Raw genomic sequence first — 24,663 nt, 5'->3', positions numbered from 1 at the left:
TGGAAAACAGAATGGTCAATAGGATATGGTCTGATAAATAGCGATGATTGAAGATGCTACTTCAATACATGTGAAATCAATGGGAGATACTGGCTGCATGAAGAGCTTTCTGAGCTTTTCTTGACAAGCTCACCTTTGAGAAATCTGAGGTGTATTCTACCGTTATACGGTTTTTCTCAAGTGGATACAAACACCTTTGCCTCACTGCAACCAGACAACTACACAACTGATGTGGGACCATGGCACTGCCCAGATGCATGTGGCCAGCTTATGTTTGGAGAGCAGTAATGGCATGCTTGGTACACAGGGGATTGGGTGCCTCATTGACTCTTTGTGTGTTGGGCTGTTTGCTTCAGGCTGCTCACGTGCTCTCACAAAAATTGGATGATGGAGACCCACTGGTGACTACCAACTTCGGCAAGATAAGAGGGATTAAGAAAGAACTCAATAATGAAATTTTGGGTCCAGTTATTCAGTTTCTTGGCATTCCATATGCAGCCCCGCCAACAGGAGAACATCGTTTTCAGCCTCCAGAACCACCATCTCCTTGGTCAGATATCAGGAATGCTACTCAGTTTGCTCCTGTGTGTCCCCAGAATATCATTGATGGCAGATTGCCAGAAGTCATGCTTCCTGTGTGGTTTACTAATAACTTGGATGTGGTTTCATCATACGTACAAGACCAGAGTGAAGATTGCCTGTATTTAAATATATACGTCCCAACTGAGGATGGTGAGTTTACTACAGGAAAAACAGGGAGATATATTTATATTTTTCTATTCTAACAATATTAATTCATGTGTACTGGTAGCATGCATGGCTTTTCCTGTCGGCATGTAGACATATTTTACATGTGTGCATGCAGCTCTTTTTGTTTATGTGTGTTGGCGTTCTTATTTTTTTCCTGTGCCTACTCATTTTCTTTCCTCTGCAGCACGTATATTTAGGTAGAAATGGGTTCCTAATTTCCATTTCCTACCGAATGACTTCTGAGAAGATGCATCAACATTTCTCCATTGCATGTGCAGGCTCACCGAATTGGGGATCTTTCGCACTCAGTAAATGCAGGAGCGTATTAAGTTAGATAGTGGTGTTGCATGTTCCGGCGGTCTGTGATGGAGCGCCATGTTATTTTCTAGTCTTCTATTCATTTTTCAGTAAAAAGAATATCCAAGGAATGTGCCAGAAAACCCGGCAAGAAAATATGTAGAAAAGGAGGTATGTATAAAAGTGAAAATAAAAAATGGGGGAAACAGCTTGCAGAGGAAGAACAAGATATTCTCCCTAAGGATGATTTGCTGACGCTGGGAAGTGAATGGTTAGGCGATATTTGGAATTTATTGAAGGCTGTCAAAGAATAGAAAGATGGTTGAGGAGAGCTCTAGCTGAGTAGATGACATTGACAAAGCTCATTGGTGGTGCCCTGTGTGCTGGCGCTGGTGGCATGGACAGGAGTTGAATCTCTGCTTTGAGTTTGTGTATAGAGAAAAAGATACTTAGGTTGTTACATTGCCTGCAGGGAACCCAAAGATGCTGCCTTCCCAGCTGTTCAGCTTTGATCTCTGAACCCTTTTCTACAGATAATAGATTCCTGTTTCTCTTAAAATTGATCAGTTCAGTCACAAACCTGGTGTTTTGTTTGTTTATCCTTAGTTCCTTCTGAACACCCTATGAACTTTCTCATGTAAGGGTAAATTTTCCATAACTGTTGGGCAATTACCATTATTAAGTAATGGTATTTTTTCCCAGACAGTCTTTCTGTTTTCAGTCACTCTTCCAGAAAAAAATGAGATTTTGCAGCTTTTTATACTAAATATTTACAGTCTTAAAATTGCTTTAACATTTTTATATTTATGTTAAACAATTTAAAGCATAGGGAAGAACATGATTCAGAAGCTACAATTAAATCAACCTTCAAAGCATCCTCTAGCCAGATTGAGCAAATGTAGACACTGACAGCTGCAGGCTTGCATCTGAATGTAGCTTGTCCACACTCCATTTTTATAGAACATCTAGTAAATCACTCATAGGAGAGTATGATTTTCTCTGGCAGTAAATTATCTGTGTTATTTTGACCTTATTATAACTTTGTAGAATTTTCAATCTTCATACAGAAGTCATATTAATATTCCAGTTCTGTACATTATCTCTCTCTCTGTGCATTTCTAATCTCCTGGCTGGACCAAGTCAGATTTCATTACAACATTCTTGTGGGGTGGGGAACGTCTAAACTGCTTTTTTTCACTGGGATTGCATTATGTGGAAGAAGCTTCATATCACCAAATCCTCAATTGCAGATCAGAAGTATTTGCATTAAATTGAATTTTGTTTTCTTTTTGTTCTTATTTCTTTGGTCAGACTGATAGAATGGAATTTAACCTTTATTTTATTATTAATGTCATGATTTGGGTTAAAAGAATAGTATACTTAAGAAGGTGGATATGGAGGCAACAAAGATGTTTTAGATAACTAAAAAAGTCTCTTGTTTTTTCCCAAATGAGAATAACTGCAGTACTTTATATGCTTTCAACTAATGTACAGTACTGCAGTGGTTATTATTATGCAGCTTATCAAGCATGTGTAATTAGCTAAGTGACTTTTGCCTCCTATCACAAAGATGTTGATTCACAAAGTCATAAATAAAGATGCCATTGAAGAATGCATAAATATAGCATAATACATATAAATATGTACAATTAAAAATTGATAAGGACATCAAAAGGTAAGCTAGTAAGTGAGAAAGTGACCTTCTTCTCATACAACTTCAGAAAGAAATGGATTCATTAAAAAATTCTTTTTTCATGGTTCTTTCGATGGTTGGTTCCATCTGCTTTATGAGAGAGTTGGCAAAGAAGTATGTAGGCTGTGCTATTTACTTTGGCAAACTTTGAACTACTTTATAATTAGCCTGAGGACAAGATCTATAGATACCTACATCAGTCTGTGGTTTATAGTCCAAATCTACTGTGCTTTCATATTAAGAATTCTAAAACATTTGTTCACTTTGGTATTTAATATATTATTATAACTAAGTTATGCTGTTTATTAGCTCTTTGTATATTATCCTAACATCTAAATAATAAATAATTTAAATGTAATTTTCTATATAAATAGTTTTTTTAAAAAATAAACAAAATCAAAGTTTAGAGCTTGACTTTTAAGCAGAGGAATAGAACTTTTTCCCCCAAACTTTCAGCTTTTTTTTCCTTCTCTATCGTGAAGGGTCTATTCACTTCAGGAAATCATATTTTCCTGGTTCAAAAAATATTAGTTATTTCATATTTATGCATATGCTAATATATATACTGCATATGGACTTTGAGTTCTTCAACAGAATTGTGGAAGTTTAGGAAGTATAGAAATAGTTGTGTTGCATTTTATCTAGGTGCTAATAAAATTCTGGCTTATTATTTATCTCTTTTTTTTTAATTGTGTATGGTCATCTGCAGAGGCAGATGGACCACCACCCTTGTGCCAATCTGTGTATGCTGTATTCATTCAAATCTGTTTCTTAATTGCCTATTATAGGCACTATCAGTAATGAATGAAACAAAGATCTCTCTTCCCATAGAACTTATGTTCAAGTAAGTTTACAAAGAACAAAGCATTTTCTGCACTTTAATCTGTATGAAAGGAAGAACATCTTCTCCCTCCTCCAAAAGATGCTTTGCTGTAATTTTTAAAGAGTTTTATACTATTTTTCCTATACAATTGAAGAAAAAAACATATTTTTACCAATAGGCTGCCTCTCATTTACAAAAGGTCCCAGTTGCACTTTTTAATCCATCTTTTTAAATTTCCCATGATAGTTTTAGCCATATGTTAACTACTCTTGTAGATATTTCTTCAGGGCTTTATCCTTGAGAAACTGAAAGAAAGGATGAGTGCTTAAAATGAGATAACTGTCAGCACTTGGCCAAATAGGCAGGCAACATGTGATAGAAACTGGAATTTGGATGTAGAGACTGACATAATTTATCACCAAACTTTATGAAGAAAGTATATGACTGTCCTTATTTTACAAATTTGAAAGAAGGTTCTCAGAGTTAAGCATTCTGACCCAGTTTCTACTGCTAGTAAGTGGGTGGAGTCAGGTTTGGCCCTAGTTCTTGCTTATATTAGATGCATTTCCATTATGTTAAATTACATCCTGTAGATGATTTCTACAGCAGAGGCTTGTATGTCTCTACCCCTTTACCCTCCTTTTCTTCCTGCTTGCTTTTGCACATTCAAATATATCGTGAATTCTTTTTATTCTATCAGTTGACTCTATTTTAGATGGGTTTAATGCTCACCTTATTGAATTGGGTCAAGCCAATGTTAGCAACTGATTTCCAGAAAACATGCTTAGTACACATTTTAGTGAATACTTTTAAATAGTACACGTTTTCTCACTGTCCAGACAAAGATCCCAGCGTATTCCTCCTGGCTGCTATCAGGAGTAGCTTTAATTTGCTTATGTTTCATTTTGCTTCTCTAGTTAACTCTCTTATGAGAATTGCCAACAAACCGTAAAGTGGTCAAATATTAGGCAGTAAACATGAGAAGAGGAACAAGAGACCCGGAGAATCCACAGCAAATTGATTGGCTTACGGATACCCTAGAGTTGTTTAGCTTTGTATTTCTCCAGTACTTTGACTATAATTTGCATAGCTCGTGTGAGACGAATACAGAATCAATTTTCGTTTCTGCATAAGTTAACTCACTTTTTTCACTTACCCCAATTTTATTGTATAGAAAATTACAATCTCTGTAGATGGCTGTGCTACAGTTCTTGACTCCTTGAGAATTTTATTCCTGATTTTCATAAGTATTTAACATTTACACACTCTGCTTAGTAGTCTACCTGAGATAATATTGAATTCATTCAAGAGCCTTTTCCATAAATTTAGGGTTTATTTGGTCATTTGTTGAACATAGAGACTGATTTTTTCCTAATTAGATATGTATAAAAATGACTGCTATCACTGTCAGTGTGTTTAGGATTTTAAAAGGGGATTATATTCCAGAATGCTCTTCCTTCATGCTTATACATTTCTATCTAATTTATTATTCACTTAACAAATGTTTATTGAGTCCTTACTCCGTACTGATTAGATTACTGCTCTAGGCCCCTGAGATACATCAGTGAAAAAAAAAAACAATTAAAAAATCCTTGCCCTTCTGGAGCTTATATGCTAGTGTGTGGAGACACATTGTAGACAATAAACACAATAAACAACTAAATTTAGAGGGTATAAAAAGATGAGAAATAAACAGAGTATGGAGGCTTGGGTGTGCTGGTGTGGAGGGTAAAGGTAATTTTAAATAAGTTAGCCAGTATTGTCTTCTTTTGGACAAAGCCCTGAAGGAAACGAAATGAGTATCTGAGGAAAGAACATGACAAAGAGCAAGCCCAAAGGCATTAAGATGAGATTCTGCCTTGTGTATTTAAGGAACAACTAGGGGTATGGTAAATCTGGAAAGAGTAGAGAGAGCGAGGCAGTGAGATTCAGAATGATCTGACTTTATGTTAAAGAGATCATTCTGACTGACTTATTGAGAGTAGATTGTAGGAGGGTATGGAGGAACTGGGAGAGCAAAGAAGAGGTTGTTGTAGCTTGGACAAGATGTCAGCCTGGTCCAGGCTCAGACCAGAGGAGTAACAATGGAAGTCATAGTCTTGATATGTTACAAACATCACATTTCTTGCTCATTTGGTTATGGGTTGTAAAAGAAAATGAGCAGTCAGAGAAGATTCCTAGATTTTGCTCTGAATGTCTAGGAAAATAGATTTGCCATCAATTAAGACAGAAAAAAGGAATGTAGAATAGTGTAGGAGGAGGCACAGTAGAAGACTGATGTTTAGCTTGGACATGTTAAATCTGAGGTGACTCTTAGACATCCAAGTGTAGACATCAAGGAACCAGTTTGGCATTCAGGAGAGAGGTATAAATGGAGATATATATCTGGGAGTCATTGTGATATAGAAGGTAGAGTTTTAAAGTCATGAGGCTGAGTGAGAATAAAAGGAATTGAATGAAAATAGAGTAAAGAGATGACACCAAAGATTAATCCAGGGACATTCCAACATTAAGAGGTCTGGAAGAAGAGAAGGAAAGACTATGGAGACTGAGAAAGTGTCACATGTGAGATGGGAGGTAAACCAATATATTTTTGTTGTCCTAGAAGCTAAGTAAAGAAAATGCATCAAAATAGACAAGAGTGATCAACTCTACCAAATGAACTCTTGTGGGGTGGTGTGGGTCTGACACACTGGAGTGGGTTGAAGAGAGAATGGCGGAAGATTTGGAATCACTAAGCATAAATGATTATTTTAAGGAGTTTTGCTGTAAGAAGGAGCAGAAAAAATGGAAGTGTAAGGACAATGGAGGTTGTTTTGTTGCTATAAGTTAAGATGGAAGAAATAGAGAAATGTTTGTATGATTAAGTTTGACATAAATACACTACCATGTGTAAAATAGATAGCTAGTGGGAAGCAGCCGCATAGCACACTGAGATCAGCTTGGTGCTTTGTGACCACCTAGAGGGGTGGGATAGGGAGGGTGGGAGGGAGACGCAAGAGGGAAGGGATATGGGGATATATGTATACATATAGCTGATTCACTTCATTGTACAGCAGAAAGTAACACAACATTGTAAAGCAATTTTATTATAATAAAAGAAAATTTAAAAAAGAGAGAAATGTTTGTATATAGTAGGAAGGGAACAATTAAAAATATAGAGGAAAGATGATAGACTTCTAGAATAATATCTTTAGAGAAAGTTGGGATCTAGTATACAATTGGAGGTTTCAGATTAAAAAGAGCATTAGTAGATAATTTAAATTAACATGTAGCTAGGCAGAGTACATGAGTATGAGTACATGGGTAGAAGTAGTAATATGATTCTATTCTCATCTGATTGTTCCTATTTTAATTGTTCAGTGTGTAACATTAAGGGAAGTGGAGATACAATTAGCATTGGTGAGCTCTTAATATGTTCTAGACATTTAGCCTTATTCATTTATTTAATATCACAACAATCCTATGAGATTTTTATTCCCACTTTACAAATGCAGAAATAAATGGAGGACCAAAGAGGTTAAGTATCCTGCCCAAATATACATAATTTGTTAGTGGCCAACTGTATTTTCTTTAAGGAGATGATTTTAGAACAGAGGGAATAAAGCAAAACAATACAACAGCAACAGTAACAATTCTGTTTATGTGGGATCCCAGATCAAATAGAAAATTTGGTGGCCAATTTGCTAGTAGAAAAATCACTACATACTGAAATAATTAAAACGTCTGGTTTATTTGGGGTCTGAAGATAAATGGGAAATCAGATTAAACCAGAGATTTGGCTTCATATTTGAATTAGTATCCTTGGACAGATGTGGTTAAGTCTTTTAAAAGCTAAACAGTTTAAGTTGGAACTCTGAAATGAAGCAGATCTAAAAGGGTTGTAAAGTTTTAAAAGAACAACATCAGTTGTTCCATTGTCTACTGATAGGCAGAGAGTCTCCTGAAGCTGATGATTAAAAGACTGTTATAGGTGTCCAAATTATTTTTTCCAGAGAATAAATACTTTTTTTCTTGTAGAAATTGGGGTTGAAGTTGAAAACATATGACATGCCACCAGCAAAAAGAGCTATGTCACAGAATAAATCCTCTGTAGAAGATGCTTTCCTTTCTACTATCCAGTGTAATGATACGTGTTTTAAAGTGTTGTTTTCACATATAGAATATACTACTAGCTTCATAATTATGATGTAATCTTTGCTTTAATTAACTTCTACATTACTTTCTTTTACAGATTTTGTTGATAATGTTTTGTCCTCTCATATTTCTCCCCCTCTTCTTCTTCCTCCCATGGAGGTACATGCTGAAGTAGTTTAGGAAATGACCAACTTCAAAAATCACACCAGTACATATATTTGCTAGTAACAATCACATGATCTCATCCTGGATTTGATCATCTTAAGCTCTGGACTAGATGTGGAAGCATAATTTCTTCACATAGTCCTTTGTAAGTGGACAGAATACTCTATGTAATACTCCCTATATTAGATTCCTAGGGCTGCTGTAACGAATTGCCACAAACTGTGTTGCTTTAAACACCAGAGATTTATTCTCTCACAGTTCTGGAGCGGAGAAGCCCAAAATCAAGGAGTTGGCAGTTTTGGTTACTTCTGGAGGCGCTAAAGGAGAATCTTCCTGCCTCTTTTTGTAGCTTCTGCTGGTTGCCAAAAGTCATTGGCATTCTTTGGCTTGTAGTTGTATTGCTCCAGTCTCTACTTCTGTTGTCGTGTGGCTTTCTTCCCTGGGCGTCTCCCAGTGTCTCTGTGTCTTCACATGGCCTTCTGATAAGAATACCAGTCATAAGATTTATGACCCTTCCCAATCCAGTATGACTTCATCTTAATTACCTTTGCTAAGGCCCTATTTCCAAATAAGGTCATTTCTTTGCTAGGGTTGCTGTACAAAGTATCACAAACTGCGTGACTTACACAGCAGAAAATTTTGGCCTCACAGTTTTAAAGGCTGGAAGTCTGAGATCAAGACACTGGCATGGTTGGTTCTTTCTGAGGGCTGTGTAGAAGATTCTGTTGTAGGTCTCTCTGGCTTGTAGATGGCTATCTTCTCCCTGTATCTCTTCACAGGGCATTCTCCCTTTTTCTATTGAGGCATGATTGACATGTAACATTATATTAGTTTCAGGTGCACAACCTTATGATTCGATATTTGTATATATTATAAAACAATCACCACAATAAGTCTCGTTAACAGCCATCCCTATACATTTTTTTCTTATGATGAGAATTTTTAAGATTTAGTAACTTTCAAATATGCAGTACAGTATTATTAGCTATAGTCACCATGCCGTACCTTACATCCCCATGACTTATTTATTTTATAGCTGGAAGTTTGTACCTTTGACCCCCCCCCCTTCACCCATTTTAACCACCCCTCACCCCCAGCCTCTGTTCTATCTATGAGCTTGCCTTTCTGTTTGTTTGTTTGTTTGATTTTTAAATTCCACATTTATAAGTGAGATCATACAGTATTTGTCTTTCACTGACTTATTTCCCTTAGCATAATGCCCTCAAAGCCCATCCATGTTGTCTCAAATGGCAAGGTTTCATTTTTTTATGGCTTAATAGTATTCTATTATGTGTTCTTTATCCATTTATCTATCAGTGGACACTTAGGTTGTTTCCATATCTTGACTATTGTAAGTGATGTGCAATGAACATGCGGGTACATCTTTTCAAATTAGTGTTTTTATTTTCTTCAGATAAATACCCAGAAGTGGAATTGCTAAATCATATGGTAGTTCTATTTTTAATTTTTTGAGGAACCTCCACATTATTTTGCATAGTGACTGTGCCAGTTTACATTCCCACCAGCAATGCACAACAGTTCCCTTTTCCCAACATCCTTGCCAACGATTATTATTAGTTGTCTTTTTGATAATTACCATTCTTATAGGTGGTATCTTATTGTAGTTTTGATTTGTATTTTCCTGATGATTAATGATGTTGAGAATCTTCTTACATACTCATTGGCCATTTGCATGTCTTCTTTGGAAAAATGTCTATCAGATCCTCGGCCTGTTTTTTAATTGGATTTTTGTGGTTTTTTGCTCTTGAATTGTTAAATTACCACTTTTTATAAGGACACCAGTCATATTGAGTTAGGGCCCACCCTAATGACCTCCTCTTAACTAATTATATCTGTAAGACCCTATTTCTAAATAAGGTCACATTCTGAGATACTCAGGGTTAGGACTTCACTATATGAATTTTGGGGTAACACAATTTAACCTGTAAAGTCACATTCTGAGGTTCTAGTTGGATATGAGTTCTTGAGGGATACCAAGCACTCTTCCATGTTTTTCATTCAAACTGAATCCCCGGAAAGATCTCAAAACGGTGTTATAATTATACCCATTCTATAGTTGAAGAATTATTGCTTGTTGGGGTTAAATAACTTACCCAAGGTCACATGGCTGCTAGTTAGGAATGCTGGGGCTCTTTTCAAATCAAAACTCAAATTTCACTTGATATCCAGTCCTTCTAATAGACACAGATTCTCTCTCCTCTACTGAGAAGTTCCTTTAATTTGTTTTTAAGCATTTTTCTATCAAGATAGTGTACTATGCATTAATCTAGATACTTTTAAATATCTAAGTGTTTGACTTTGTGTAGACAAAATGATTCAGACTTTTAAAAAATTTTCCCTGAATTTTAAACATTTTATCCAGATGGTTGCTTACATGCAAACACTGTTTTAGTTAAGATTAAGATCTTACCAATTTAAAGCTGTAGTAGCATTGATTTTCAATACTGTTTCATTTGTCATATTTAGGAAATTGGACCAAGTTCTTTTTAAAATAATTTTTAATTGAAGAGCTACTTCTTTGTTCACTTTAATCCTATTCATCTGGTATCTATGTAATGATAGCATTAGAGCAATTTAATTATAGCCCGTAATTTTCCTTAAAGTATGTGAAATGTTGCAGAAATTAGTTTTCAACAATGACAAAAAGAAATCTTAATAAAAGGCTGGGGTCTTTGCAACCATTATTATAATTTTCAAAAGTAGAAAAACTGATTAATCAATAATAGTCTTAATATTCTGTTCCTTGTTTCAGGACTGAAGGAAGAAGTTTTCATTCTCCCCTTCATCCCTTTCCTTTGAGGCAAAGACTTTTGCCACTGTTACGTCAAAAAGGAAATGACATATTGTCTCCTAGTTAGGAGGATGATACAAAAATACCTTCCCTCTCTTCTTTTTGGCTCACATTCTGTTCTTCCAAAAACGGTTCAGGGCTCCTCTTCTAGAACCTTCTTTTCCAAGTTCTCCAAGTGGAAGGAGGAAGAGAGAGGATAGAGGGATAAGTGTGCTCAGCACAGGGATGACACAAGGACAAATGTAACACTTCCAAGTAGATATGAAGCATTTGTAAATATTGCTGCTGCCAGGAAAGGAAGAGGGAGGCCTGGGTAGAATTATTAAGAACATTTATGCTCCTTCTGATTTGGATTCCTAGGCCTCTCAGGAACAGATATGTCCCCATGAAGCGGGTCTGTGGAAAGGGGAATGCCTCTGGCTAGTGATCACTCTCCATTCCTGCTAAGTTCTCATTCACCATCGTCTTCAAGCTCACCATCGTTCCAGGTAGTGAGAGGTCAGGCCTCAGTTTGCAGCTCTAAGCTTTGGCCAGAAAGAATTGATATGTCCCTTTGGCACAGTAATTTACAAGCCAGGCAGTTCCTGAGGATTCTGAGTGCCAGCGCCTCTCCTGACCCACACCCAAGTCCCCACCATCACCCAGTGCCATGCCCTCACACATCCACACCACCAGCACAACTTGGCTTTCATTCCTTACAAATACAGGGAGAGACTACCTACTGTGTCAAGATTTCTTAAAAAAAAAGAAAAAAGGAGGGGCTGGATTCTGTTGTTTAAAAAAAATTGGAAGTCATTTATTTAGGGGATTAACTTTATTTCAATGAGAACTGAAATATCTATAAATTTGGATTCGGAAGAGGAATATTTTCTGTAATGACTATTTAAAATATTTTGTATTTCAATTTACTCTGAAAGACCAGGGATGAGATTTTTTTCCTGTTTTTATTTTATGAAGATCTTTGGTCAGCTGTGCAGTTTAGCAAAGGGCTTTTTGAGGGAAACACACATACACGAACACACACACCACACACACACACACACACACACACACACACACACGTAAAATGTAGAATATTTACTGGGGCCTCATATCGCCATTAGTGGACTCTTTGACTATCCAAGCCGTGCTTTTCCCTATCTATATCTATCTATCATCTATCTATGTATCTATCTATGTATCCATCTATCTATGTATCTATCTATCTGTATATCTATATATTTATGTATTATTCTTTTGGTGTTGATGTTGCTTTGCTCTGTTCTGTGTTCTGCATCCAGAAAGCGGTGCTTCAGATTTCCTACATGACTGTTTCTTCCCTCTGCCTGAGCCCACTGTGGACAAAGCACTCATGTCCAGAACTTCTGGAGGCTCAGTTGGGCAGGACATATTCTTTGCTCTCAGGGAGCTTAACCTGCAGTGACAGCCAACAGGACATTTTTGTTAGTGACCATGTCAATATGACCAAGCAAATGTAAGCCTGATCTGTATTGAAATCTCAAAACAAAATGAGGGAATGGCTGTTTCTGTGAGAAAAAAAAGGGTAATGAGGCTGATATTTGGCACTGTGTTCCCTATAATAAAACATTTAATTAAATCTTTAAATGTGTTTGGAGAACAAAATATGCACATCAGGCATAACCAAAACTATAATTATATCAGTCCTGTTGCCTGAGCCCACCTTTGTTGCTCTGCCAAGAAGCAATGGTTTAAAACTTTCTATCCATCTGTTTTTTAAAAAAAAAAAAAACAGCCTATGCTGTACCTCTGCAAATCTCTGTAAACCTTGGGAATGCTTTGGCTACTGATACAACAGCTGCCAGGTTACTGGGCTGCAGGCTGTCTCCTCTAGAGGTGGGTTGTCAGCTGCTGCTCTGTGGTTCTTTCCACACTTTTGTTGAGCATCTACTCTATGCAGGGCCCTGTGGTGGGCCCTGGAGATACAGAGATAAAAAGGGCATTAAAGAGCTGTCCTCAAAGCATTCCCTGTCTTGTGTGGGTAGCAGATACGGAAAGAGAAAACAACAAGGTAGTAAGAGCCCTGAGGAAGGGAAGCAAGGACCATTATGGGAACACATAGGAGAGGTGTCTGTGGTTTAGAGATGTCTCGTGGTAGAAAGTTGTCCCCTGTGTGAGCACCCAGGAATAAATATTGTAGTCCCTTCATGCCTTCAAAGGCTAGCATGGTCTGTGGGACCATTTTACCAAGTAACTCCAGATTAAAATATTTCTGAGTGTTTATTTCAAATGTTTGCTTGTTTATTTGTGGGTAGGGATGTGTAAGTATGTATATCTGTGTGTCTCCACCTTCTTTGCCCAGATATCAGTTGTCTTCTGTTACTGCTCTTACTTTGCCAGGCTTTAGAAACACTGCCTGCCCACTTCTGAGGTAATGAATCTGATCTGTCATGGGTTGGGAAACTGAGCAATCACAATTAAAAAGAAACAAACAAAAAAAAACTTGTTTGTGAAGTAAAAAATAAATAGGCTTGAAATGACTGTCTCCACTATGAGTAATCCATAGCAACTTAAATACATGGTCTTTCTTCAAAGACTTTTTTTAAATTTTATGTTCTAAATAACTGAGGCTTTTGAAGGTCGTAGCCTCCAGATAAGTGAGGTGTTTACTAATTGTGAAGCTATAGGAGCCAACCTCGTCCTCATGAGGTGACCCTCAGGGATGTGTGCAGGCATCACTTACTCCTGATACTCAGGATACTGCAGGCATTATCCCTCCACCTCAGTGCACCCCTTCCCTCCTTCCTTCTCCACGTCCCTTATCTTAATCTAGAACCTCCATCATTTCTTGCCTGAACCACTACAATAGCCTTATAACAGGTCTTTCTATTTCCATTCCTGCTCCTGCAGTACATTCTTCACATAGTGGCCAATGTGATCTTTAAAGTCTGAAATCAGATGCTATCACCCCTTTCAAATCCCTTCAGGGGTTTCCTATTGCTTTTAGAATAAATGTAGTACTACCAACCATGGTCTACGAGATCCTACATGATGATTCCTGCCCACCTCTGCAGCCTGCTTCCATATATTTCCCCCTTGCTCTCTAAATTCTAGCCTTGCTGATCCTCTTTTGATAACTGGAATAGCCAGTTTCTATCCTACCTCAGGACCTTTGCACTTGCTGTTCCTTCTGCCTCAAATGTACAATGTCTACCTCTTTTCCTAAGTCTTGTAAATCAAGTCTTGGCAAAATGCCACCTTATCAAGGGAGGCTTTGCTGAACACTCTGTTAAGGTAACCTCACCTCACCATTTTCTTCCACTTCTTCTTTTACATCCCCTTGGTTATTTCCTTCATTATATTTTTATCTCTATATGAAATTATCTTGTTCATTTATGTGCTTACATATATACTTTGCCCCAGAAGAACATTTCTCTTCTTCACTGCTCTATCCTCAGTACTCACAAGGGATTCAATAAATATTCATCCAAAACATAAACAACCTTAAGAAACAATGCACTTTGTTGGAGAAAGCCTTCATCTCCCACCATCTACATTTATTTGAGTAATACTGCACCTGCTATCATTCCTCACCAGACAGAGCAAATAATAATATATTCTGCTCCTCTCTGCTATGCAATCACTATTTGTTTATGTCTCCCAAAATAAAGAAAATTTCAAAGCCAACACCAGAGTCCTTAACTAAGAAATAACAGTGTTCAGTGGCTCAGTGTCTGACAGATATAACCTGGACTCTGTTGCAGGGGCCCGAGTGGCTGCCAACAGCCGAGCCGAGGCTCTTGGCCCTCTGCCTTTGCACGTTTCTGCCAGCCTTATTGCCTCTGCGCTGAATTTATATTTTAATATAGGACGCCAGCAACGCATTTGTGTAATAGGAGCACGGAGAATGATTTTCCTTTTCCAGGCCAGATGCTTCATTTTCCCTTCCCACCTTCTAATTTAATTTTCTTTCCCTCTTACCCAACCCCAAGTTCCCTCCTGTGACAAATATATCTTCTTTTGTCATTATTTTACCTTCTTTTGTAATTATTTTACATTCTTTTGTCCTTGTTCTACCATCTACCTCTGTGATAGGACTCCTCGCCACTGTTTCTACTAAGGCATTTCATTTGAGGTTGCTCAAGAAGCAGCGCCTGAGTGCTAGATGAGCTAAGAGGAGGTCTAACTGAATTTGCTTAAGGGATTTTCTAGATAGTATGAAATAACTCCTCCAGTGGCCTGTGCTGGGGAGCTCCTTCCTTATGATTTAGCCTTCAGTTCGTTCATATCACCATTAGCATGTGCGTGTATCCAGAGGGTTATTTTGCCCTTTTCTTCTTTTATTAGGTATTATCAACTACTGGCTTTCCTATGAAAAACCAGAAATTTCTTTTTAAAATGAGGCAAACCAGAGATTGAGACCTTCCTATATGTACAGCACCATAGGCAGAGTTTTGGAACATGGTTTGTGCCCCCAAATGACTGATAAATGAAGGAGTATTTTGAGCCTGACGAATAATGGGCAGCTTATATTACTGAGATAAATGGAGAGGCCAGTGGCTTTTCTAGTGGATGGTGGAGGCTGGATCTTGTACAATTCAGGGTGGAGAGGCATAGTAAGAGCATGGTAGACCTAGAATCTCTTAATCTAGTTGAGAGAGACAAATCTGGCAGTAACGTAGACTAAATCTGTGTTTCAGAACACATTGCAGAGCTGATGAGTAGAGGATATTAGATTCCTGATACGGCTGGCTTCATAGGAGGGTAGTCTGTGCAGTCAAACTGATCCCTGTATGCAGAATGTCTTCACACTTAGTTAAATGCTCTACTGTTGCCATCTTGAAATTCATAAGAATTTTTGAACAAGGGATTCTGCATTTTCATTTGGCATTGGGCCTCACAAATTATGCAGCCAGTCCTGCTTCCTGGCTTTGCTGGCATTTTCCCCATTCTGCATACCCATAGATGCTCTTGTAATTCTGAGAGACAGTAGAACAGAAACCCTCTGTGCATGTCGGAAAGTCTGATTAAAACTCTCAACTGAAACGCTATGAACATTTGTGTTTGTACCCTTAAAGTTCCCTTCACGTCTAAGGGGAACAATGAAAAAGGGACATGTTGTAATTTGGGGAAATAAAAGGTCTGTTTTTCTCTTATTGCTATTTTTATGCATTTGTTCATTTCATGAAGCAGTTACTGTGTCTAATATGTCCTAAGGACTATGCTAGAAGCTGAGAATAAAAACAACTAGATATACTAGATATGGTATTTGCCCATAAGGGGCAATCAAGCAAGGAATAATTTTTAAAAAATAATTATTATAATAGCTACCATTTGTGCAATGCCTATCGTGGACTAGCCATCGATTTAAGCATTTTATATATTAACTTAATTCTCGTAGAAGCTCTTTGAACTTGTTACTGTTTGTGTCCCCACTTTACTGATGAGAAATGTAAGGCACAGATAGGTTCCATAAACTGTATGAAATTCCACAGCTAGAGAGCGGTGGAGCCAGGATTCAGAACCAAGCAGCTTAACTCCTTTGACAGTGCCCTCAGTCATTAAGTGTAACAGATGTTAGGGGTGCTATGAGGGAAGTAAGTAACGGTTATGTGTGGTAGGGTGCTGTCCTGAGGAGGGAATGGCTCGTTCCATCTTGGATGGGAGCTGGAGAGAAAAGGGCTTATTGTAATCATCTTGCTTGAAATGGACTGTGAAGCATGAGGAGGTGGCCCATCCACTGAGGAAGAGGATCTCCTGGGATGACGAGGGAGGGGGCTTGACTAGGTAGAGAGCAGCATGTGGTCAGAGAGTACACTGAAGCCTTGATAAGGCAGCTCCCAGATCTTTGTGTCTAAGGACCTTGGAGGTTTTATCTAGGTGATGGCAAGTCATTAAACATTTTAAGCAAAGACTTGACATGATCGGATGAGCACTTCAGAATATTCTCTCTGACAACAGTGTAAATGGTACAATCCACGAATGAAAAACCACAGTAGAGATGAGTAGAGGGCTATTGTAATGGTGTGTTAGTGACTATGCCGGCCTTACCAAAGGCAATGGCTGGAGGGTAGAAAGGAGGAAATGAAGGATAGAGATGTTTATTGGCAGCCTGATAGGATTGGGGGGTTGACTAGTGTTGGGACGGCCGAGGAAGGAATGGAGCACAGGATGTCTCTGGGATGTCTCGGTGCCCAGTGCCTTCCATTCTGACCCATTGACCTTGCTTCCCCTAACCAGCCTTCTCTAACGTGCTTTTTCACCAGGACTCAAGAGGGAAGGGCAGGATAGAGAGTGAGTTACAATAAAGAAATGAAGTTTGAGGGAATTTCCTGGCAATCCAGTGGTTAGGACTCCATGCTCTCACTGGCAAGGGCCCGGGATCAATCCCTGGTCAGGGAACTAAGATCCCACAAGCCACATGGCAGGGCCCAAAAAAACAAAAAAAATTAAGAAATGAAGTTTGAGAAAAGGGAAAATGTCAGTAGCAGAGGAGAAAGAGAAAAGGAAAAAAGCTTCCAGAAAACAAAACAAACAAAAGGACAGGATAGTATACTGAACAAGTTTTTAATCTCCCATATGCCAAATGTAAGTTAAACTTCTGAAAATAATGCCATATATATATATATATATATATATATATATATATATATATATATATATATATATATATATATATATAACTGAGTCATCTTTTAACAGTAGAACTTAGAGGGAGAGAGAAGTATGTCAGCACGAGAAAGACTTAGACGCTTAGAAAGAGTCCTAACTCTGTAACCTACCCTTGGTTAGTGCAAGCTTGAAAGTGATAAGAAAGAAATGCATAGACAGCAAATCACAAACTGTCAACTAGAAAGAGAGTAAAATTATTTAGTTACATGTAAATTGTTAAAAAGAACATACAGGTGCATAATTTATGTAGATTTGTATTAATGACTAGACAAACAAACATAAATTTTCAGAACACTAATAACTCAGAAAATACATGTTGATTGAATTCAACATGTATTTTTGGAGCATTTACTGTGTGGCATGCCTCATGCTAGCTATTGGAATATAAACTCCAGTCTGTACAAATTAATAACACATACAGACGTACACATTATACATGCTGCACTCAGGTACTTAAAATCTAGTATGGGGCTTCCCTGGTGGCGCAGTGGTTGAGAGGCCGCCTGCCGATGCAGGGGACATGGGTTCGTGCCCCGGTCCGGGAAGATCCCACATGCCGCGGAGCGGCTGGGCCCCTGAGCCATGGCTGCTGAGCCTGCGCATCCGGAGCCTGTGCTCTGCAATGGGAGAGCCCCAACAGTGAGAGGCCCGTGTACCGCAAAAAAAAAAAAAAAAAAATCTAGTATGAAGGTAAATTATAGATAATCAAGTATGTGTACTAAAAGACTAGAGAGGTCATTAAAGAAAGACATGCTATAGATCCTTTTAAGAATGCAAGAACTCGTCAAGTTGGATGTGAATCAGAAAAGTTCCTTAAAAGAGGTAATATTTTGAATCAGCCTTGAAGGATGGGTAGACTCTCAGCAGGCAAAGATGTAGGACTTGTATCCAGCAAAAGGAAAGGCATAGCAGTTAACAAAGACTGGGGACAATAGTATTCAGTTATTTATATCACAGAAAATATTGAATTATAGTAAAAGATCAATACTAATTTTAGTGAAATATTAGAAGGCTAAGATGAGTGATTTTACTATCAACGATTATGCATTAATGATTTTAGGGGCAAGGGATTATGATAAGTGTGGTTTCAGAAGAAAGTGGGCAAGGAACAGGAAGGTTGGAGAATTGACTAGATTACAGGAAAGGGGACTAGATAGGAAATAATGGTCCTATAGTTCAAATGAAAAGTGGCTTGCAGTGGAAACAAAAAGATGATGAATTTGAGAGAGATTTCAAAGCAGAATTAGCAGAATTGGAAATTGATTGCAAAAATATGGGGGTGGACAGTGAACAAGGAGCCATTGTCAAAGTTGACAGAAGATAGGAGACTGTATGATCCTGAGGAAATTGATGCTGTTAACAAGTCATATTTCCAGATCTACTCCAGGAATAGATGAGCTTGTGAAGTTTTCAGCAAAACTGATCACGGGAATGAATATGCCCTCCTTTCCTTTATTCTTATCAAAATGAAAGTACAAGAAAAGCTATTTATGCCTTTGTAGTGTGTTCAAATAAAATATTAACCTCATCAAGGCAAGGAAAGCCCCTGAAAAAAACCCTACATTCATTTTTTTATCAAAGAGGGGAAAAAAAGATGATGCATCTTCTGCACTAAAATTCCTCTATGACTGTCATTTCAGAGCTGAGTATAGCTCTAGATTTCCAAAAGAGAAATGAATAGGGTGCATAATACTTTGCTCAGAAAAAAGCCACCCATATACTGCCATAGCCTGTGTGAGTATAATTCTCATTGACAAGCCAAGATTGAGAAATGTATACAAGGCCAATTACACAGACTCAGCCTGTTTTTCCAGCTATTTAACTGTTCACATCAAGGGCTGTGTTTACTTGCATGGAAGTGGAATGGACCCAAAGAACCTGAAAGCAGCATAGCCGCATGTCTTGCTGTGAGAAGTACATGCAGGGGCTGGTGAGGCTTTTCCCTGAGACTCATACTCCTAGATCATTAAAACCACATAAACCTCAGAGAAAGACTGAGAATACAGAATGTGGGACATGAGGTGGAAAATTATCTAAAGCAGTGGCAGGAACATCTGGCAAGATCAGAGCATGATAGAATGCCCAAATTGCTTTCTGATGCTGACCTGCTAGAAGAAGAAGAAAAATTGTCCCAGGAAAAAGGGGGAAAGAAAATCAAACTCATTTTGAGATTTTAGGAAAATGAAAGTTTACATTTCTAAAGTGATCACAATGATCACTTTTAATAATAAGTATCAAATAGGAAAATTACTTATTTGGGGGGATTTCTGAAAAATAAAAAGAGAACAAAGTAACTAGCCAACCCAATTAGTAAACACAGCAAGTTGCCATATTTCCTGCCCAATAACAGATGCAGGCCTTAGGGGAGCTGCACGCCGCCTTCCAGATCATTGAACAAATGACTTCTGCAGTGCACTAATTATGCTGAAAGAGTTAAAAAAGCATCTAAATATGTTCTACACCCAAGGAAATTTTGGGTCTCAGGGAAGCTCAGCTGTGGGAAGAACCAAACTATGACTATTCCTGAAACCCCACATGCCAGCATCCAGCATCCTGTCCCATCACCATCCTGTCCCGTCACAGCAATGCATGTTTATTCCTCTCTGTCCATCTTGTTTGCCATGTCCATGTTGGTGGCCTGCCTCTAATATGGGCTTCCACATAAACCTCAGTGAAGGTTAAACTTAGTGAATGTTACATCATTCTTATGTGTTTTGTCCTGAAAATCCTTTGGCATGGAAGTCAGTGATACTGATTGCATGTTGACAGCAGGGGAGCCTATGACAGGGTTTTAAAAGGGCTCAGTGGATGGGAAAGGAAGTTAGGACAGGTACGTATATAATGTAAGTATAAGGGAGTGTGATAATCTTCATGAAAGAAGAAAAAAGTGGAGTCTTAAAAGATAGGAGGGATGATATCTAATTGTGAATGTGTTTTAGATCAGGTTAGAGAGTGGGCAATCAGAAAATGACAGTATTTAAGGTGACCTGGACTTTTGACAAGCAGATATGGAAGGAGAGCAGGTGTGCCAAGAGGACAGAAGAGCATGAATGAGAAGAGGCAAGGAGGTAGGAAAGAACAAGGATTGTTATTGTCTCCTGGCTGGAGTTGGGCTGGGAAACAGGTAAGGAGTACCAGGAAAGAAAGACTGATTGGGACTTTGTGAAGGACTTTGAATGCCAGTGTGAGGATATTACATTTAATTTGGTAGGCAAAGGAGAGCCACCAGATGTTTGTGCATAAGAGAGTGACATGACTAAAACTGTTTTACGAAGATTAATTTGGTAGTTGTCTTTGGTTAGATTGATGTTGCAAGAGGCTGGGACTTGGAAAAAATTGGTTAATAGGCTTTTACAATTGTGTCATCTGATCAGTAATTTAAAAAATCTTATAAATATTTAAAATTTCCTGTAGTCCCACTGATATCTGTTTAAAAGACTCCAAAAGAGTATAAAGAACATTATTAGCTTTTTCTTTCTTTCTTTCTTTCTTTCTTTCTTTCTTTCTTTCTTTCTTTCTTTCTTTCTTTCTTTTTTTCAAAGAAAGAAAGTTGTGCTAGGAGAACCAGTACATGAAGTTGAAAGGTTGTTTTCTGGGAAAGGGGCTGGGCCCTCCAGCCTCCTGTCAGCACATTAGCTGTGGAAAGAGCTCGGGCTGGATTCATGGCTTCCTGTTCTCCTTCTGTCATTGCATCGCTGTGTGACTTTGAACAAGTCGTGTCACCTCTTTGGGCCTCAGTTTTTACCTCATTTATGAAATGAGGTTTGGGCTCCATGACCTCTAGAGTCATTTTCATATTTCACTCTTTCAGTTTTTTTTTTCTTTTTTTAATAGGAACAAAGGGAATTGCAATGGATAAAGGATTAATGTCTGTCTACATTTTCTTCCGCCTATTTCACTGACTCACCAAGAATTCTAGAGAGGAGGATGAGTTGAACACTTCACTTCGTGCGTGGATTTAATGTAGCATGAGCTTGTTTCATTTCTTGCAACAGTTTAAATGCCATCTTTAATGTTTTCTTGTCATGCTACTGTTGCTGTTTTTCCCTGTTTCCAGGAAACTAAACTGTTGCAGATGTCTGTTCCCATCTTACAATGAATTAAGGATACCTTAAAGATACAGTTTCTTCTTTATATTTAAAAAGACTTAGAATACCAATTTAAATAAATTAGCTGTGGTGTAATATTGGTATATCTTAGTTTTATCTGCAAGGGAATAATTTAAATCAGCTAGCTATGAAGTGTAATACTTTAAAGACGTGAATGCAAGACAGCTGCCGCATGCAATAAGAACAAACAGAGGCTATTTCTACTAATTAATTAAATTATAACAGAACATAGCTAGCATTAGGCAACCAATGGTAGTATTTCCAAGACTAATTTATAGCTCACAGGTTGCCTTATTTTTCTTAACTGGGGAGGTGATATGGTTTATAATTCTTATATTTTTTTCTTTCCTTCTTTATTTATATATTTTTTTCTGGAGGCTTCCAGATAGTCTTATAAAAGGCTTGTGAGGATAACATTATTAATATGTATTTCAGGGAGAATCTTCTTGAGTTGTATGTAATTTCATCCATGTCAGTTTGGTCAGACAGATAGGTCAAATATTCTTAACTCTACTCCCTTGCCAGTTTCCTGATTCTATTTAGAGAATCATCAACTGTTTCTGGATATACTGTATTATGTTTAAACAGTATTCAGCAAACAGAGTTTGAGTCACTGGGGGACTGGGGATACTACTGTTAGAAGTACCACTCCCCTTTTCTTTAATTTTACAGAAAAATGGACAGGTGAACTACGGTGGTAAAGAATTAGGGTAAAAGAATGACATTAATACATTAGGAACAGTATCCTTCATATGAGTTTTAGAGATAAGCTAATGTGAACTGTTTTCTGAGACGTGGACAAGTATTTTGACGTTGTAGAAAATGGAAAAATTTTGCCTCTTTCCCACCCTAACCCTCCCTCAGACACACATACCACCATTGCTACCACCCTGGTACTTTTGCTCATATTGCAGTTGAATAAACAAATTTGGATTTATTTATCGGTTTTAGTATATTTGATTAAGCGGGGATATGTGTACATTTACTCATGCTTCTACATCGTCTCCCAGGTAGCATTTCCAAATGGGTCTTGGTCTTTCCCTTTCCTCTTTGAGAAGATACAAAAGACATGTTTGTTTCAAGCTACAAATCATGAACCATTTACTAAATAATCTGTTATGTATTATTTATGAATTAACTAACACATCAATATTTTAGTTATTGATCCAAAATTAAGATCAGCTGTTAACTAGTAAAATAATAAGGTAATTAAGAAGTATTCATTCAACTTGCCTGACCTAGTCACCTAAATCTGCCTCAAAAATCTTGGAATGTTTAACGTAATAAAATAAGTATTTAAGGAGTCTACAGATACAAATCAATTGACTTTTAACAGAGTTATCAGTTTGAAAAGCTCAGTACCAAATTGAAAAAACTTAGTGTTAGGAGTATGGACTTTGATTAATATAAAGGGTGATAGAAACATCTTTGAAATTTAGTGTGATTACTTCTTCTTGTAGCTAGATATGTAGCTTTGGCAATTGAATTTATATTAGCATCTGTATCACAATACATTCAAATTATGAAGTCTCTTCTCTGTTTATAGCCTGTAGATCAATGTTGTCTAATAGAACTTTCTGTAGTCATAGAAATGTTCTATATCTGCTCTGACTGATATGCCAGCTACTAGCTACATGAGGCAATTAAGAACTCAAGATATAGCTAATGTGACTGAGAAACTATTTAATTTTACTTAATTTTTATTAATACAAATTAAAATTTAAACAGCCATCTATGATTAATTGCTACCATTTTGGACAGTGAAGCTAGAGGATGAATACTAGTATCACCAGAAGAAAGATAAGGGTTATCTAGGATTTTCATATATGAGTAAAAACTTAGTGTCTTTATTTTCATGAGTTTGAATTTAGAAGATAATAGCTATTAACTGTTACAAAAAAGGAACTTATTCAAATGGAATATGTCAAGTATGATTATTTTTAATTTCAGGCATTTTTAGAATAGGACACTATAAAATTTATTTTAACCAGCTCTTTGCAAAATTTTTTCCTTGAAATTTTATCATCAATGAAAAATTGAAACAAAAGATATTCAGAACAATCTGTTGCATCAGAGGTTATTATTTTATACAGGGTACTCTTGATAATATTTTTTTCAGAGAGCTAGATACTTAAGAGCTTCTTTTTGTTATTGAAACTAATGTTTACCAAATTTTCTCTCAAGGACATATATACCATTGTGGGCCACATTCCCCTAGCTATTCTAGAATTGGTCTCTGAATAGTGACTTAATCATTTGGAATTATTTTTATTAGTTGTTTTTATGACTCTCAGCTTACAAACTTGTCATATGGTTTGTTTTTAGAGATTTTAAAGTGACCATTATAACTGTTGATTTTCAAATCGTTTTCTAAGACTGTGCTGATGAATCATAATCTGTCCTTCATTTTCAAAAACTAGCTGTTGCCAAAAATGGCAAAGCTATCCCAGTGGGAGACAAAAGTAGATTTTCCTCGGGATCTTTTGAAACTCACTGTCTGGGGAACAAAAACATTTTCATGAGATTGGTTCATGAGGGCTTCCCTGGTGCGCAGTGGTTAAGAATCCACCCGCCAATGCAGGGGACACGGGTTTGAGCCCTGGTCCGGGAAGATCCCACATGCTGCGGAGCAGCTAAGCCCGTGCGCCGCAACTACTGAGCCTGCGCTCTAGAGCCCGCGAGCCACAACTATTGAGCCCGTGTGCCACAGCTACTGAAGCCCACACACCTAGAGCCCGTCCTCCGCAACAAGAGAAGCCACCGCAATGAGAAGCCCGTGCACTGCAACGAAGAGTAGCCCCCACTCGCCACAACTAGAGAAAGCCCGCGTGCAGCAACAAAGAACCAACTCAGCCAATAAATAAATAAATAAATAATAAATAAATAAATAAATTTATTTAAAAAAAGATTGGTTCATGAGTAAGCCAACATCATCAAAAGTGATGTCTTCTTTCTTGCCTTTCTTTCTTTACTCTGATTGCTATGGTTTTAAGCTGAATGCATTATATGGAAACGTTTGCAATTTGTGATTTTCTAGTATATTAACTTGAGAGCCAAAGTCTCATTATTTGCAGTATTGCATCATCTCACCTAGCGTGGCTTTTGATGTTGTTGTTTGTTTGTAGCAAATGAGTTCATTGCAGCCCTTGGTACAAAACCTCTTGCTTTTAAGGCTATTATTCTTTTACTCATGATTTTCTTAATAGCAGCTTGAGTTTTTTCTAATTTTTAAGAAGATTACATGTCA

General features: G+C 37.5%; 1 protein-coding gene across 4 annotated transcripts in view; it reads left to right on the top strand.

Moving 5' to 3' along the window:
• Positions 1 to 239: 239 nt before the first annotated feature.
• The window catches only part of NLGN1 (neuroligin 1), a gene marked incomplete at both ends in the record, with an annotated part of 708,135 nt that continues 683,711 nt past the window's right edge, over positions 240 to 24,663 (top strand). For 3 of the 4 annotated variants that reach the window (XM_082840169.1, XM_082840168.1, XM_082840166.1), the window contains one exon: positions 240 to 732. In XM_082840169.1, coding sequence (XP_082696295.1) covers positions 240 to 732 — 493 coding nt within the window. Of the gene's footprint in view, positions 733 to 1,158; positions 1,219 to 24,663 lie in introns of all 4 variants that reach the window. The other variant, XM_082840167.1, reaches the window with a different exon arrangement.

This window comes from Leucopleurus acutus, assembly GCF_964270905.1.
Source record: "Leucopleurus acutus genome assembly, chromosome: 5".
NCBI lineage: Eukaryota > Metazoa > Chordata > Mammalia > Artiodactyla > Delphinidae > Leucopleurus > Leucopleurus acutus.
This window is presented reverse-complemented; position numbering and strand designations above follow the sequence as displayed.